The following is a 16681-nucleotide window of genomic DNA, read 5'->3' as shown; positions in this document are numbered from 1 at the left end:
TTGGGTAAAAATGTTGCAAATGAAATGTTTTTGCAGTTGTTGTCCTCTTACCTGGTTTTACCACTTCCTGTTGGTCCAAGGATTGCATTCATTCCAGGATGAAAGATGCCCCTGGAAGGAAATAGTTACAAAAATATGAAAGGATTGGTTCAGGTGTTTGACATGTCTATTTTGTATGAAAGAGCACAAAACACAAAAAGAACAGTGAAGAAACTACCATGATAGCATGCTCTGTTAAGGAGATATGACACTTTGAAGATATCAAAATTTCTTTGAAAACGACTGGTGTAGAAAGACTTAATGTGAGGGCGTGATGTCACATCCTCACTTCCTTAACATTTGTGAATATATTTCTTTAAAAATTATTTATATTTTTTTAACACATTTGAAAATAATATAATCAAAAATTCTTCAGATGTTTAATCTCAAATACTTCCTTTGACAAATATGAGATCTCCTGACATATCTTTTGGTTGAAAGTCATGAAATCTCACAAAATATTTAAAGAAAAAAACAAAGACTTTTCATGAATGTGAGGATGTGACATCACAGCTAGTCAGATTTCAGCAGTTTCTACACAATCTGATAAAACTTTACACTTGAATATCTCTTTAACCGAAAGAGATATTTGAACAGTTTTTTCACCATTGTGTTTCTTTTATTGTCCTCTTTCATATAACATACCATAAACATGTATGAGAACTGAAACAATCCTTTAAACTCAATTTAAAGCTTAAATCTGTTCTGAAGTCATGACTTTATAAAATAGTCATTAATCATCTTAATCTACCTGATTCATTTTGAATGAAAAAGAAAACATTAAGAATTATGGTTGAAATAGCATTTCCATTTTTACAGCAAAAAATGTACAAAATATTTGATTTCTAGTCTAAGTTGCTACTTTATTGAAGTTTGGTTAGTTACCAAAATTTCAAAAGAAAATTGATTTATTCATAATTGTTTCTCACAAAAAAAATGACCTGAGAAGTTGTAAGGATGATCACAATCATGGTGACACAATGCTACTTCTTCATTGGCTCTAATGAATAACGCAGAGGAAATGCCATGTAACTGCAAAGTATTCAAAGCCCCAAAATTGGCTTTACATAAGAATCAGGGACATGCCTTCTGAGTTCTTAATCCAGCCTAAATCACCCCATAAAAACTAACCATGGTAACAAATAACTGTTCCCCTTTCAGCCTTTTGGCACTGTTATCAATTAATGCTTAGTTGAACTAAGTAATCTTTTTCTAAAGGGAATCATCTTGGAGTGAATGAGCTGCCTACCTGGCCTCCCTTTGACTTTACAGCCCCCCCCCCCCACCACCACACATCCCATCCATTTGGCTAAACCACAACGTTCATGGACAGTTAATCTTTATTTAGAGATATACACCTGTATACACATCGTTATATATATGCAGGTGTGTCAATGGATACAACTTTACTCTTATTGTTGTGGTTTTGTTTTGCATGTTATATATTCAGTCGTCATAAATTTCATCAAAGCCCTGTGCAATGACCTGCAAAGTAACCAGCCAAGCTATTCTGTTAGACACACAAAAACAGCGTATTGCAAAATTAGCCTTCTGTATTAAAGATGAACAGTTTATTGACCTGGAGAGAACTAATACCTAAGTACAACTAGTTGCAATGGATTGACAAATCCAAACTACGAGTAAATTATCCTTTCATTACCTGTTATTCTTTTGTCCCAGCTGCTGACTGAGATCGAAGACAAACAGCTTGTAACGCATATATATGTAATAATAATAATAGTTGCTTTTTATATAGCGCTTTATACCAGCGATAGGTCTCAAAGGGCTTTACAGACATTATATTACCCCTGGTCAATGATAACCTGTCCCAGAGACAATCTCTCCAGTCGGCAGCAGTTATATACTGCGCCCAATGACAAGTTACCTTGAACAGGTACCCATTTAACCCCTGGATGGAGAGAGGCAAGTGAGATAAAGCATCAAGGACACAACGTAATGAACTAGGCAGGAATCGAACCAGCAATCCTTGGATCACAAGTCCCACGCCTTAGCTAATTGGCCACCACTCTCTCATTACATTGTGAAATCTTGAAAAGGCCATCCACTTGAACTTGTCTTCTAATTCTAATTCTGTTCTATTCTGTAACTATGTATTTCTAAGCAATTAGACAAAAGTCATTTTTCTTCGACTATTTCAAGGTCAAGACAAGCTAAGGGAAGGAGAAATCTTTTCGTCTGAATATGACCAAGAAACCAAAAAAAAAACAATTAAAGGTTGTCAAAAGAAAATTTCATACTTACGACACATCTTTGAGGACATATTTCTGAACTTTCTTCCTGTTTTCTTTGGCTGAGACGATATATTGAAGATCATGGAATGACACTGTAGGGGATTTGGTGTAGTCTCCAGGTGGACTTAAAGGAATCTGCAAATGTAAACAAAGCTCGAATATAAACGATGAAAAGTAAACAAGTAACAAAACAATACACAAATGCATATCATTCAAGTTTTTGCTTCAATAACTGTCTCTTCTAAGCAAATTCCACTCAAGTCTGACAGAATTGTATTCAATAATTGTTATATATGTAACAACACATGTACATAAATATAATAAATATATGAATAGATGTAAATATATAGGAAATATATATATAAATATATATATATATATATATATGTAGGAATATATATATAGGAATATATTTCAGTTAGACAGGACCAAACTTATTTTGATGACAAGCCATATTTGAAAAAAATCTGTAATTAAATATTATGTTGCAGTTCAACACAAACCAACATCACCTCCAGCAGACATTCATGGAGCACTATTCAATGATTTATTTTTCACACTGCTCAGTACTAGCTATCAGTATATGATAAGATACTGTAACTTGAATAATGAAACACAACTATTGCTATTTCTGATTTACCAGCAGATAAAAAAAGATGATCTGCAAAAAAAACGAGTTGTAGAAAGAAACACGATATTACATCAACCTGTACGCAAAAGGGTGCATTCTACTATGACTAGTAGGCGACTGTATGAAAGATATAGCCAGTTGGATTTTATGCAACAGTGGTAAACAATGGATGCTAGTCAATAGCTGACTTAGCTTCAAAGCAGCTTTAAGCCTCTCCATCTTTTATTGCCAGAAAGACAGCTCCGGTCATCTTTCATTAAATAGAAACTGATGACATTTTGGACTGCATTGGTTGTAAACAGCATCATACAACATAGGCTGTATATATATACCCTCCATTATAATCATATATATGGTACTGAAGCGAGTGTCCAAATATATAACAAGGGAAGAGCAAATGTATTTAAATGACTCTACAGGATATAATAACTCAGACTTAAAGATTGTACAATAATATGCTAGCCCAGCTGACAGGGCATATGGCCATTTCAAATATGTATGCAGTTGCCTTTAGTAAGCGCAAGTCAAGACGATCGTGATGGCATATTCTTTGCACTTTTGGAGTAGGTGTGATTGGGGTTGGTAAAGAGCTAAGGGGGTGAGGGTTGGTAAAGAGGGGAGGAGGGGTTGGTAAAGAGGGAGAGATGACTACATACAAGAACAAGATTACACACCGGTTTGCCGAAATGATGCAACGTTCAATATTTCAATATTTTCAAGCGTTCCATATTTTTTTCTACACATGTGACTTTAATTGCAAAACCAGTTTTTCAAATGTACAAATAATAGTGTTTCACCTCAGTCATTTCCGTATTGTTCTTCAACTCTTCTGTGGATGTCATGGCGGGATATAAATACCTCGCGGGTTGCCTATTTCTACAAGGAAAAAAGAAGAGCTTTGTTGACAAATTAAACAAACAAGAACAAGAACAAGACTTCAGATATCAGCTTTTAAATTTTTCACTTCCACACTTGATACCGTAAAAAGCATACAATGCTCTAAACAAAATTGAGAATATAATTTCATTCTAGCTTCTCTTTTTCTCTCCCTTTTATGTTTTGAAATTTTTATAGGATGCATATAAGCTTGTTTTCTTGCATTATGATGGTTTGATAACTAGTGCAACTTAGTGTTATAAATAATATATAGCATACTGCAACTTTCATTACCACAATGGCTACCTGTGACAGTTCATATCAACATGATTAAACATATCTTAAAAATTGCAGTGAGCAAGTAATCATCAGAAGGATATTGACATATAACATTTAAAGAAAATGATACAAATTTTAATCGTCCGGATTTAAGAACATTCCAAGGAAAGCATCAGAGACGACATTCTTTCATTTTTCTTGCCACCTTTTACAAAGAGTAAGATAACAAGTAGGCTTGTAAGCAAGTAGCCTACTTTGTCAAATTACAAAGAAGGAAAATGCAATTTTCTGCAGTAACAATAAATGAAAACATCAAACTGTAAGAATAAGGGTACAGATGAAATACTTAATTGGCATAAAAAAGCTAACAATTGTTAACTACATGAAAATTCACCAAACAAGAATAAAACTGGAATAAAATGTGTGTTATGATCACTAATGGCAATACCCCAAAAATGGGAGGTATATATATCTGTCTGTGCACATCTCTCACTGCATAGAGCAATGCGATCTGCAAAACTGGTGTAAAGCCGGAGTAAAGAATGTTCGGTGATTACATTCCTGGGGGGTGGGGTGATGGGAGCTCCGGTCTTGGCCGATGACCACAAGAATGAAACAGACACGTTGTTATTAGTTCTCGTCCATGTATTAAATCTGCTAGTGTGTTTTCTGACACCGTACTAGCGAGCTCTCATAGAGCTATTTGAGTTACAATTTCAACTGCTGCAAAAGCAGACCAAATGTAGTTAAAGAAAACTCCAAATTCTCTAGTAAAAGTAACATTGTATCTTAAAACAAAAGATTTCAGGGCTACCCCACACCCCTAAGGGTCTCCCAAGCTGAGCCGAAGGGTTTGACAAAGTTCGGTTGGAATTCAATTCTAAGGCGCCAGCTATGCCAAAATGGCATGGCTCTACACTGGTAATGTTGATTGATCAAGGTCCCTCGAGGATAGGTCTGCATAGTTTTAACACACACATGAGCCTATGCCATTTCTAGACCTACAAGCCCTCCAATATGCATGAATACAAAATGTGTCTGCTAATTTCTAGCAGTACCTGCATGTGCATTCAAATGTGACATCTTCAATATGATTGAGGAGATGTGGGAACAGAATCTCAAAGCACATTTATAGTGCTGTCTCACAATCACAAAACAAGAAAATTAAGTAGTTGTCAGCTCAATCTGACATTTAGACCTGAGTATAAATCTTATTAAAAGCCTAAATATTCCCCAGAATGCACCATTTGAAATTTTATGATTTTCATTCTTGCACCCTACAATGGAGTCGGCTTCCACTACCTCTGGGCCATTCTAGTGCTAACAAGTATATTTGACAAAATATATTTCAATAACTTTGGATACACTATTTGGTCTACACAATACACTACAATATGATACTTGATAGTGTAATGCATCTGACACTAATTAAAACAATTTGACTGTTTAGATGTGCATAGACTCATAGATGCATAGACTCAAATTTATTCCGCAATGGCTTCATCAGTCTCTCACCTCAAGGACTGTGAATAAATAAGAGCCATGCTTATTCACCCAATGATTGGGTAAATAGTTAATGGCATCTGATCCTAAGTTAAATACTGTAATTAACAATTAGACCTAGTAGTCCGTTTTCATTCTGGGCCCGCAAACTGAAGAAAAGAGACTGAAATGCCGTAGGACTAGGTAGGAGTAGTCAAATGTTTAAGCTTGTTGTTGTTTCTACGATTGTAACTTTTTGGTAACATAGGTTGTCCCTCACGACCTAAGTGTTCGATCACCTTTTAGCCCTCGTCTGACATTATAGATACCGATTCAGGACTGGAGTCACACGCAGGGGCCTAGGCTACCTAGGCCTAAGTTAGTACCTGTCGGCTGTATGGCTAACACTTAGTAATACTAACAAGTAACAGGTCTAGCCAAAAGAATAAAAAGGTCAAATATTACCTGAACAAACAAAGTGGACCTTACTACACTTGTTTAAAAAGTGTGTGTTCGATAAACCTTCTCAACCGTGTTTTAAGTTTCTGAAACGCTAAAAAAACAATGCAATTATACATGTTTAGCACTCCTACCTGTTTGCAGTAAATCGGGAGTCGATCTTTTCAGTCTTGTAATGAAATAGGCCTATATATATTTGCAACGGTGCTGCGACGGGATCGATCGTCCGGCGGGGAGTTGCTGATTGCACGAAGGTGTCTATCGTAAACACAAGTTACATCGGTGGAATGAACTATTCCATTGTGATAGTATCTTTGTTAACTATTGCTTTTAATTTGGACAAATGCAAGCTTGCTTTTCGTAAACGATCAAGTTATGAGAAATAGGTAACAATATATTTTATTCATACCAAGATACAGTTTTTCGATTATGTTTTATTACTCCTAAATATTAAATGAAGCAGTAAAATCATTATTCTAATTTATTATCCCTGCAAAAAATGGACGATTCCAAATTCCACATCGCGTGCGAAAGTAACTGTGCAAATTACGTAATCACTTGTGTAACACTGCATTTTTACCAGATAAGCTGCAATCGATCAGATTTTAATATAACAAGCGTTTATCATTGTCAAAAGCCACAATATCAGATGTGTGAAAGGTATGTGTGAACAACGTTTGCACAGTTTGACCAGGGAGTTTTGATCGTGCAGAAAGGGTCACGAGGTTCTATTTTGTATACTTTCACTTCCCAGAGTACAATAAATTCCTCTCGATTGCGCAACGGAGACAAATTGCGTCTTCACTTTAGGTGCAATTCATATTCATTATCTGAACTATGAAAAATGTGGCCAAAAAAAATAATTAATTTTCAATTCATGCTGTTTTGGCATCTTTAATGTCTCCTGAACCTATTCCCATAATTATTTTTCCAAATTTTCACTTATTAATTAGTGTTAATTAAGTTTAAAATATGGTGGATGAATCCTTCCATAACCTGGAAGTAGATTTTCAGACTGGAAGTGGCCACAAAATTCCTTTTAAAACGGTCAAACAACAAAATATCTCTACTTTTTGCCATTTCGCTTGCCAAGTAATTGTAGTCATATTCAACTACTTAAAACGATTTGGGTGGTGTAGGGTAAGGTCTCGACAAGTGGCAAAATTGTAGTTGTTAGAAAGATGCCTAATCTGGCCACTATTTTAGGGGCCCGGGTTAGGGTTAGGGGTTAGGGTTAGGGTTAGGGTTAGGGTTCCTTAATCGGTCTAATTTAGCCCACGTGCAGTGTGATATGCAGTATTTTCCTTCTGTTGGCAACCTTTGACCATATTTTTAACTCAAACTTTCAATTCTTTATTCAAAATGTTGCATTCTTTTTCAGTTTTTCTCGACGGGTTTTCCCTGCACGTTTTGCACGTTATTTTATCTGAAATTTTAACTTAACATTTCCCACTGTAATTGATTTAAAAAAAAAATATTTTCAGAAGTACCGTGTTTTACTTGATTTAGGTTATTCGTCATCGAATGTATCTTATAAGATTCCGTGCTATCATTTCTGGAGCCGTGTTTCCAGTGTTAGGCCTCAAAAAAATGGTTTAAAATTTACGTACATATCATTTGCAATAATTATACTTAAATTAGTAGCCCAATTATCTACGCTATAGCTTATTTAGGACACGGTAAAGCTAATCCAAAAGTCTTAAAATTATTCGAAATTAAATAAGAAAGCTCAGCGAGTGAAACCCCCACTGCTTTGAAAAGCTGAAATTACGAGATCAAAAAAGTAGACAATTTGTGACGTAAGAAACATGTCCCGCCATGAAAATAAACCGTCCCGTAATTAGCGGTTACATTTCGGTGAAAAATAAACAAAGTTGGCTAAAGTTTTATCGATTTTTTCAATCGTACTTTTAGTAAAGTGGGTGCCAAGGAGGAGAAGCTTGAATGTTGGAGCTGCTATCAACAACAAGAGGTCATGCAGACAACCGTGGTGTGTACTGGGTTTATATGACAACAAAATTACTACTATTTTGCAAACTGTTTCAGCAGTACCGCATTGACACATCTCTACGATATCATGTGAGGGGCCGGTGTATAGTAGTCATGCAGGTTCATATAACAAACAGAATATTAACCCTGGCCAGAAAGTTTATAGCAAATTTGCCATCTCGCTGTGACGACTTCTCATTGAGAGGCCCATTTGATGATTCCAATGGGCCTTAAACAGTACACGGGGCCATTTGACATAAGTGACTATAGACTGGTCGCCTTAAAACTATCTTTGATGGACTTGACCACGGACAGTGAACGATTTGGGCTCATCCTGATATCTAGTTGTATAAAAAGCGAATTGCCCAATTTGCACACAAATAACGTAACAAATACACCGTGGCACCCTCGATATATACTTCACGGAAACATCTTTAAATAGGTCAAGAGAGTATAAGTAAATAAAAGATAAAGAGATTTCGAACCGCCGACTAAATATAATGATTATGTAGCGGACGTCGTGCCACCTCACCATCTTATACCAAGCATTCATCATTATTAAAAACCAGACAATTCGGCATTCCGTTTTATGCGATAATGAATCTGAATGGGTTAAGCCCCCAAAATCCTACTTAGAGGACATAAACGCCAACCGAGAGCTACAAAGATATATGAGTAAGAGTTATAAGTCATTAAATAACAAAACAAGAGTTAGTTAGCTTGTCTTTCAAACATTCTAGAATAGGTGCATGCACAATGTCTGATGACAAGCATTCCAATCTCTTAAAGTGCGGACGAAGAAGGAATATTTATATCAATTCTTTCTAGCGTAGGGAACTTGGAAGTTAAAATCATGTTTATTTCTTGTGTTAACACTTTTTGTTGGGATTAGATTGTCTATATCAATTGATACAAGATTGTTATTGATTTTATAAAGCATTTGTAGACGTGTGTGCTTTCTTCTTGTTTTTAGCAGGGGCCAATCTAATTCCTCAAGCATATCTGTGACACTGGATTTATAAGAGTAGTTTGCCATACAAAATATGGCTGCTCTTCTCTAAATAGCTAGTACTTTATCAACATCACACTGGTGATGGGGGCCCCAGACGACTGAAGCATAATCGAGTACTGGCCTGACAAGAGTTTTGCATCTTTGGGACAGCTTGAGAGGTTACGTTAATAGAGGCCAAGAACACGGTTTGCTTTATTAGTTATATTATTGATATGTTTATCTCATCTAAGTTTGCTTTCAATTTTAACGCCAAGGTAAGGGTGAGTCAACAACTATTAGGGGTTAGTTGCACTTGGTGTAGAAGGGTGTTTTGTAACATTTTTTAGATGAAATTGAGAGGATGTAGCATTTAGAGGGGTTAAAATTCATTTGCAATTTATACTGTTGGCGATAGCTGCTTAGCTCGTCACCGTCATTGCCATTATTATTATTATTATTGTTAATATAGCAGGTATAGCAGGATTAATGTGTACATTTTGAAAGCGACAAAAGTTATCCAGCTATAGGAAAGAATCAGATGAGCATAATATGTTATGTGTATACCTCTCTGATCTCGTTGTGGATGCGCGCCCTCTTTAGAATGCTCGTGCGCATGTACGTCGAAGAGAAGTTAGAAAACAGATTGCGCCCTCGATATGTAACAGGTGGTATTTTGTTTCCAATGCTCGTTGCTGATAATAAAAACTATAATATATGCATATTCACATTCAGATATTTATTATGCTGTGGTAAAGTCACTCAAATCAAAGTTCAAATGTCAGACGACCGTATAACAGTAATGTTTCATGCTTTTACACCTTGAAATTATCAAAGAAAACTGAAAAAAAGAATTTTTAACAATCACATCGTACACATTGTAGAATATGTAGGCTAAATGACGTTGTCTACGACCTTTTTCTTTAAGCTCTATATTGTCTCTACTGTTTGCTGTATTAATAAATAGCTCTTTCTTGTAGGAATAGTACATTTCGAAGTGACACACTTTGCTGAGATAAATATATTTGAAATGTTGGCAGCATCAGGAGAATATCATTTCATATACAGGTCCTTATTTATGTTTATTTGTGTAAAGTTCATCCCGTCACACCGTTCGTCACTCTACTAAGAGGCTTACAAAGCGTAATTGTAGCGCACACACGCAAGCCATCAGCTGAAATGAATAGTATACACACAACTTGAGTGACTTATCCTTTACAGGATATTGATTTCATCAGGGAAAAGTAGCAACTCTCTGATTCAATAATGTTAGTTGAACACTCAGTTGTGTGGTTGTTCATTATATCTAATTGAGTTAAGTCTCCATCTGAACAATGTCGAAGCTTTCTATGCACTTTCGCCTAAAAAGAAGGAAAGAAAGAAAATAATGCTTGCATGTGTGGAGGGTAGACTAAATAAAAACCGCCACAAGAGTGTCTGTCACCCCCCCCCCCTCCCCATAGGCAATGCTTTTTGAGTGACTTTATGTTGGGTCACATAGTGACGACATTCTACGTATGGTGCCGAAAGACCGTCACAAGCATAATCAGTATAGTCAAATGTCAACTCATGTTAGAAACAAAACGAGAAAACTAAAAAATCAAACAACAAAAGGAGCGTGCAATTATGGAAGTATTGGCATATGGTCATGCACCTTCATGGAACAAGGCTATTCATGTGGAAAACGTTGTCATATTGACAATATCCACACACTGTTGATCGACCGAACAATTTCCTTTCGTATTTTGGGGTTAAGCTTGTACTTTTACTTGGCCTCGCCTGCAATATTAGTGCAACTCCTTTACATATATCATATGCAGGCCTATACCTCGACTTAACTTGTATTCATTGTTGTAATCCTTCGTAAGTTTACTTCTAGGGTCTGCTTCTTTGTGTCAAGAATCTCGTTTCTAACGTGGCCTCAGTCTTGTGACTGAGCATACCCGATGTCCTCGTCGGTATATGCTCAGGCCAAGTTGTTAGAAGTATTGCAGGCTCCTATATATGGTGTTGGGGTAGGGTGGGTTCCGGATTTGTGACACCACCATTTGTGCAAACCTTGACAAGTTACAGGACACAAACGCTGTTCCCCTTCTCAAATTGTTGGTAATCCTCGCCCCCCCCCCCCCCCCAAATCAGAATTCCTGGCTGCGGACCTACAGAGTTTCTCTTAAACAGCTCCAACGCGACTCCTGAAATACCTTTAAACGTTTTATCCAGGACTTAAACTTTATGCTCTTAATTTCATTTCATTGGTTGTTCCATGTTACATTTAATGCCGGTTGTCAAGTTTGAATGTATTTTTCCGTTTTCATTGCCATCTTATTATTATTATTATTTTTTTATTCTACTGTTAGCTTTTGTATTTCAGGGCTTCAGTGGAGATTAGCTCTACGCTAACCGAGTTTACTCTTTAATGTTAGATAAATAAATATATATCTAAACTCTATGAATTGCTTTAAGTGAATCAAACTTAAAACGTTTGGTTTAATCATGGAGCTATAAACAGATTTGCCAGGCGGTCACAAATGCAACTTGTGTGCGTGTGTAAGTTTCACTTTTGATCGCTGTTCGGTACGTACTACACATGCGTCCCTTGACGACGTCACGTAACGTAGGAAGTCCTCGCTCCTCTCTGACATTGCAGTTGTTTACATGCTTTGCAGAAGCTTAGATTAGAGACTTTCTGCAAACTTTACAGTGTACAAACGATAGGCATACCACAGGACCATTGACAACAGTAGGCTTGGAGTTCCTGTGTAAGCGAAGTATCTTGTGTGTTCGGAAGACTTTTGGAATTATTCAGGAGGTAAGTGCTACTGGGATAATTTCTTCAAACAATATGGAGTTTGTTTTACATTCGTTACACTTGGTTCGAAGAACCTGTTTTAACAAAGGCAACAATTTTGGAAAGGGGTGTGGAGGGCAGTGGTTGACGATAAACTAATTCGTTGGTCTAGTCCCCTCACCGTTATGCTAACAACATAATGCTACCCTCCACGCAGCTTATGTTATGGTAATATTATTAACGTAGGTATATTTTGTGGTCCGTAAATTCCGTGCTTTTAACTTTAGACATGAGTTAAATTTGGAGTTTTGGACTGTTGAAATTTGGTATCAAGTACTGCAGGTGGCTTAATCGTCAGAAAGGAATGCACTAACGTAGGCTACGTAAAGGCTAGTAAACCACTATAGGTATGATTGAACTTGAAAGTTCACCTGCACGCTGTGTCAGCCACTTAAATATAGGCCTGGTGTAGCTTAACCTAGGCCTATAGTTACACATTGCGAGCTTTAAATAACATTTCGAGATCAGTTTTTTTTCCAAGTCAGTCAATGTAGCTAACATTCAAACGAACAATTTTTTCAACATTGAGCTAGCCTAGGTCTAGTAAATTATTTTTGGCCTCAAGGTTGATTGAAGAGCAACTTGTGATGTTTATATGATGCAAAATTGTTCTTATATCCTATTGTATCTAGGACATGGATAATTTTTAATGTTTAGGGGCTATATAAAATTATATCCACTAATAGGATTAATAGTGGTGTGCATATATCATTGCATATAGGCACCATAAGTTTAACTGATCATGTCACATGAACAATATATATATTTTTTCAGTGTGGTAGAAAGGGAGATGGGGGTAGAGGAGGCATTAAAATCCATAGAGCTCTACCAATACTGTACACTGACAGGTTCAAATAACTCCATGAAGGCATGAGATGACACTACATAATAGTAATTGGGATTTTATGTTGTTGGTATGGAGTAATTAATATCAGAATTATTAACAGTATATTTTGTGTGTGTGCCCTGAGTTTAATAATGTTGTATAGTTGTTCACCTCTCAACTGTCTTTAATATAAGGTTATATCCCCGATTTCCATGGAAAATTCCCTGATATTTGGCCCCTGGATTAAACATGTCCACGAATGTAGGTCTTTGTACTGTTCAGAGGATATAGTAGAATTTGTAGCCTAGGGCCCCAAATGAATCCAGTTTTACCGATTTGGCCTTCTGTTTGAAGAAGTATCTTGAATGTACATGGCTGCTATCTTTACAAAAACAAATGTAAAGTTCATTCAAGATAAAGGCAACCTTGAACCTAGCAAGGTCATCAATCAGTAATTTCATCATAGCCTTTATTTCACATGGCAAAACCTCCATTTTAAGAAAGTTTAAGAAATGCCATGTGGTTGTTTAAATGTTTTCATAAGAAGGTGCCAGCAAGTATAAGCCTAATAAGGTACATGCACTGGTGCATCAATGGTTCCATACTGTTTACGTAGCCAACTAACAACAATGTGTAACCCTATGAAGTCTGACCACAGTATGACATCGATTGACGCTTGAGTGTATACAACACATAAAAAGTTAGTCATCAAACTTTGGCAAACACATTTCAGGTTTCGGGGATTTCAGTATATTTTGAAGGAGGTAAGGATGTCCATCCTCAAATGTGCAAATTTACTGCATTTGGGTATTTGATGGGACATTTCTTGCAAGAGTTGTCAAAAAAATACCCTGATATATAAAAAGAAAATGTGATTAATAAACGCTAAATAAACATCTCCTATATCTTGATTGTCAACGCTTCAAACGCACGCTCTCTGAAAAAAACAGCCTTAAAACGAACCTCCAGGTTTCTTCTTGATTCCCCACTCATTCTCATTCTAAGCTAACTTGATTACAAAGAGTTTTGATTAAAAGTGTTGAGAAGGTATTGGTGGTGGGGGGGGGGGGAGGGGAGTTGGGGGTTGAGGGAGACTTTGACTGTAATTTGCAAGTAGGCCCCAGCACTATTGCTAACTTTACTATGCTGTTGACATAGAAATAAGCTGATTACATTTTGAATACACTCAGAATGGTTAAATTGTTTTCCTACATGTTTACTTCCATACCAGTTGATTAAACTGTATGTACAGTACAGTAGTCGTAACATGACATAATACTATAGACATAGTACAGTGTGCACACGTCTCATTGCACAATAATAATAATAATAACTCAATGAAGCCTTTGTGTGACCCGATGAATAAACGTAACTGTCAGTTCTTTGTACTTTGTAAGCACATAAAACCATTTATAACTGTGTCATGTGCAGGGCTGCTTTTTATTGCCTACTACTATTGTTTCAAATAGAATCACTCAACAACAAGAACAACAAACACCCCAAAACTCACTGGTTTGGGTATTTACGAACGACGATACTTACCTGTCTCCTACAACACTAACGCACATTCCGAAGGAAATGTGTGTTAGTGTTGTAGGAGACAGGTAAGAGAGGAGTGAAGTAAATAAGGTCGTCACTGATCCCATGCAACCCTGTGCTACTTTTTACAATATTTACTTTAAATGTATGTAATACGTGTTTGGCTGTGACACATGATGCTTTCGTACGGTAAATTAATTTAACAATTAGGCAACAATAGAAAAGATGATAGGAGATGCCAGCAAATTAAATTCTGAAATTCCAATTGATTCATAGTAAGCCAATTAACTGAATTAAGGTATATTTTTAGTAGTTACACAAATTGTGCATGGTTTATGAACCCTCAAAATTTTGAAAATGTTTCATTAAATAGAACTTTATCAGTCTTAATCCTAAGTAATATAAACATTTTACCAAATCTTGTTTTCAACCTTTCTCTCCCATCCTCCTCCTCCCCACCCACCTCCCCCCTCATTCTTCTCACTGTTGTCATTCCAGTTTGTGTGATACTTTCATCAACTGTGCATTGAATCATTACTGAATATTGAAGCTGCATTGAATTTATGATCAATATTTTGACTGTATATATATATTCATAACTGAACGTCCGCAGCTCTGAAGGAAGAGTATAGTTCTAGTGGGAGACGAGTGTGTTAGTAAGTGCTCAAATGCATTTCAGGAAATTAGAAGTTCATTGTCAGGAAATTGGAGCTTGAGTATAAATATTACGCACAAGGTGATTGTAGAACAGGGGGGTCAGTACCTAGATTGACTTGTTTAATGTGGATTACTACTCAGTTTCATACACAGTCATAAAATGACCTCAAATTTGGGAAAATATGAAGTACTGTAGAATAGACTCCTTGATAAATTGGAATATAAGTATGATGATTTTGTTACTTTCATAAAATAATTTATGGGTATGCCATCATTTATGCTTTACAAGGAATTCTTAATTTCTTTACTCATGCCTCATGTACTATACACAGATTCATTAAAGTCATTAAAAACGTTTTTTAAGTATATAAAAATGAACCGTCCTCTTAAACATTATGTACTTACACGCGCTATGTGCATTTCATACAATAAGATATTGCATTTTATACAACACCTAATTGTATTCTGGTCATTTGATTGGTCAATTGCTCGTTGATTGCATGCAAAATCCACTCTCTTCCACTCTATGAAATAGAACCATGGGTTGTACTTTTTTGGTAGCATTTTTTTCTACATGGTAAGAGAGCAGAGAAACCTGTCTGTTCAAAACAATCTGTTGTAATTTGTTCCATTCAACTCGGCTGCGCCTGTTGAATGGAACATTCCATCTTTCAACTCATGAAATATTTGCACTATTGCACTCATAACCATTCATTATTTGTATACTATCTGCCAATGTGTAAATCTTCCTTGTGCAGTCATGTGATCATGCCAAAACATTATTTATCCCAAACAGAGGAATTTAGTTTAGATCATCTTTTGAGGCACAAGGGCAAATGTGCAAACTGTCCAAGTTTGCAATGCCACGGCAAATCTTTGTAGCAATTTTTGTACACAGAACTATAACACTTTTAATACATGTTTGGTCTTTTCTGGAAGTTATGAAATAATGTGAAATTCATAATGAAATAATGTGAAATTGATACATATAAACCACAAAATTGATACTTTGTAAGAAAATTCACCCAGTAAAAAACATATTGACTTGAAAATCCAACAGCTAAACAACTGATCCGCTCTCAACACAAGTCCTCTTGCATCGAGACTGTGACTGTGAGATCATCGTCAGGTGTGTATCACGATTCCCCTAGAAAGGGAAGATAATGCTTACACATGATCTTATCCAAAATGGCCAACATATGCAAATTGATATGTAAAATTGTGAGTACCAAATGATTCCCTATGGATGCTAAATATCTGTGACATGTTGATAGTTTATTAAATTTCACTGTTCAAGCTGATTTTTGAGTGGCAACAAACACCCAACCGCCCCCCCCCCCCTCAAAAAAACTCTGAAACAGTTAATGCTTCACTGTGTTTGAAAATTAACTAAATTTTGCAATTGAACACACTACTATTCGGATATATTTTCTCTAAAGTTGAACAAGTATATTGCTACTAGATCCAATATATGACAGTACTTATCATTCTTTGTACATGGGACTCCATTCAAAGCGTGGTACACTGCAAAAGCAGGAAATTTCAAGTTTAGTTTAATGAATCTTTTTTAACTGATTGTTCCCTTAAATATTCCCCTGACCATCTGGGTATACCCTCCAGCAGCTGTTGATTGGCTATGCAGAGAGTACATGTATGTGGTACACTCTCAAGGGTCATATTGTTGAAGTAAATCAGTAGTAGTTTTATAGTTTACAGTACAGTACTACCACTGCACAAGGTGGTAGTATAGAGCTTGTGTGACTTGTTCATTGGACCGAGTAATCATCACTTTGGTAAGTCCGACCACTCAATTTAT

At 36.2% G+C, this 16681-nt stretch overlaps 2 protein-coding genes across 17 annotated transcripts in view; one reads left to right on the top strand and one right to left on the bottom strand.

Moving 5' to 3' along the window:
• LOC139968819 (broad substrate specificity ATP-binding cassette transporter ABCG2-like) overlaps nt 1-16681 on the bottom strand; it is a 46759-nt gene that overhangs the window by 15157 nt on the left and 14921 nt on the right. The window contains exons 1-4 of one of the 3 annotated variants that reach the window (XM_071973262.1): nt 6153-6322; nt 3720-3798; nt 2302-2426; nt 52-111 (exon numbers count right to left, since the gene is read on the bottom strand). In XM_071973262.1, the coding sequence (XP_071829363.1) occupies nt 52-111; nt 2302-2426; nt 3720-3764 (230 nt within the window). In that variant the 5' untranslated portion in view covers nt 3765-3798; nt 6153-6322. Of the gene's footprint in view, nt 1-51; nt 112-2301; nt 2427-3719; nt 3799-6024; nt 6046-6152; nt 6323-16681 lie in introns of those variants that run through there. The other 2 variants (XM_071973263.1, XM_071973264.1) reach the window with 2 other exon arrangements.
• The window catches only part of LOC139968818 (cGMP-dependent protein kinase 1-like), a 183934-nt gene continuing 178792 nt past the window's right edge, over nt 11540-16681 (top strand). For 6 of the 14 annotated variants that reach the window (XM_071973256.1, XM_071973253.1, XM_071973252.1 and 3 more), the window contains exon 1: nt 11541-11804. The gene's annotated coding sequence lies outside the window, so the exon portion shown is untranslated. Of the gene's footprint in view, nt 11805-16681 lie in introns of all 14 variants that reach the window. The other 8 variants (XM_071973249.1, XM_071973248.1, XM_071973247.1 and 5 more) reach the window with 3 other exon arrangements.

This window comes from Apostichopus japonicus, chromosome 6 (assembly GCF_037975245.1).
Source record: "Apostichopus japonicus isolate 1M-3 chromosome 6, ASM3797524v1, whole genome shotgun sequence".
Classification (NCBI taxonomy): Eukaryota; Metazoa; Echinodermata; class Holothuroidea; order Aspidochirotida; family Stichopodidae; genus Apostichopus; species Apostichopus japonicus.
Note: the sequence above shows the minus strand (reverse complement) of the source record. Positions and strands in the feature narration are given on the sequence as shown.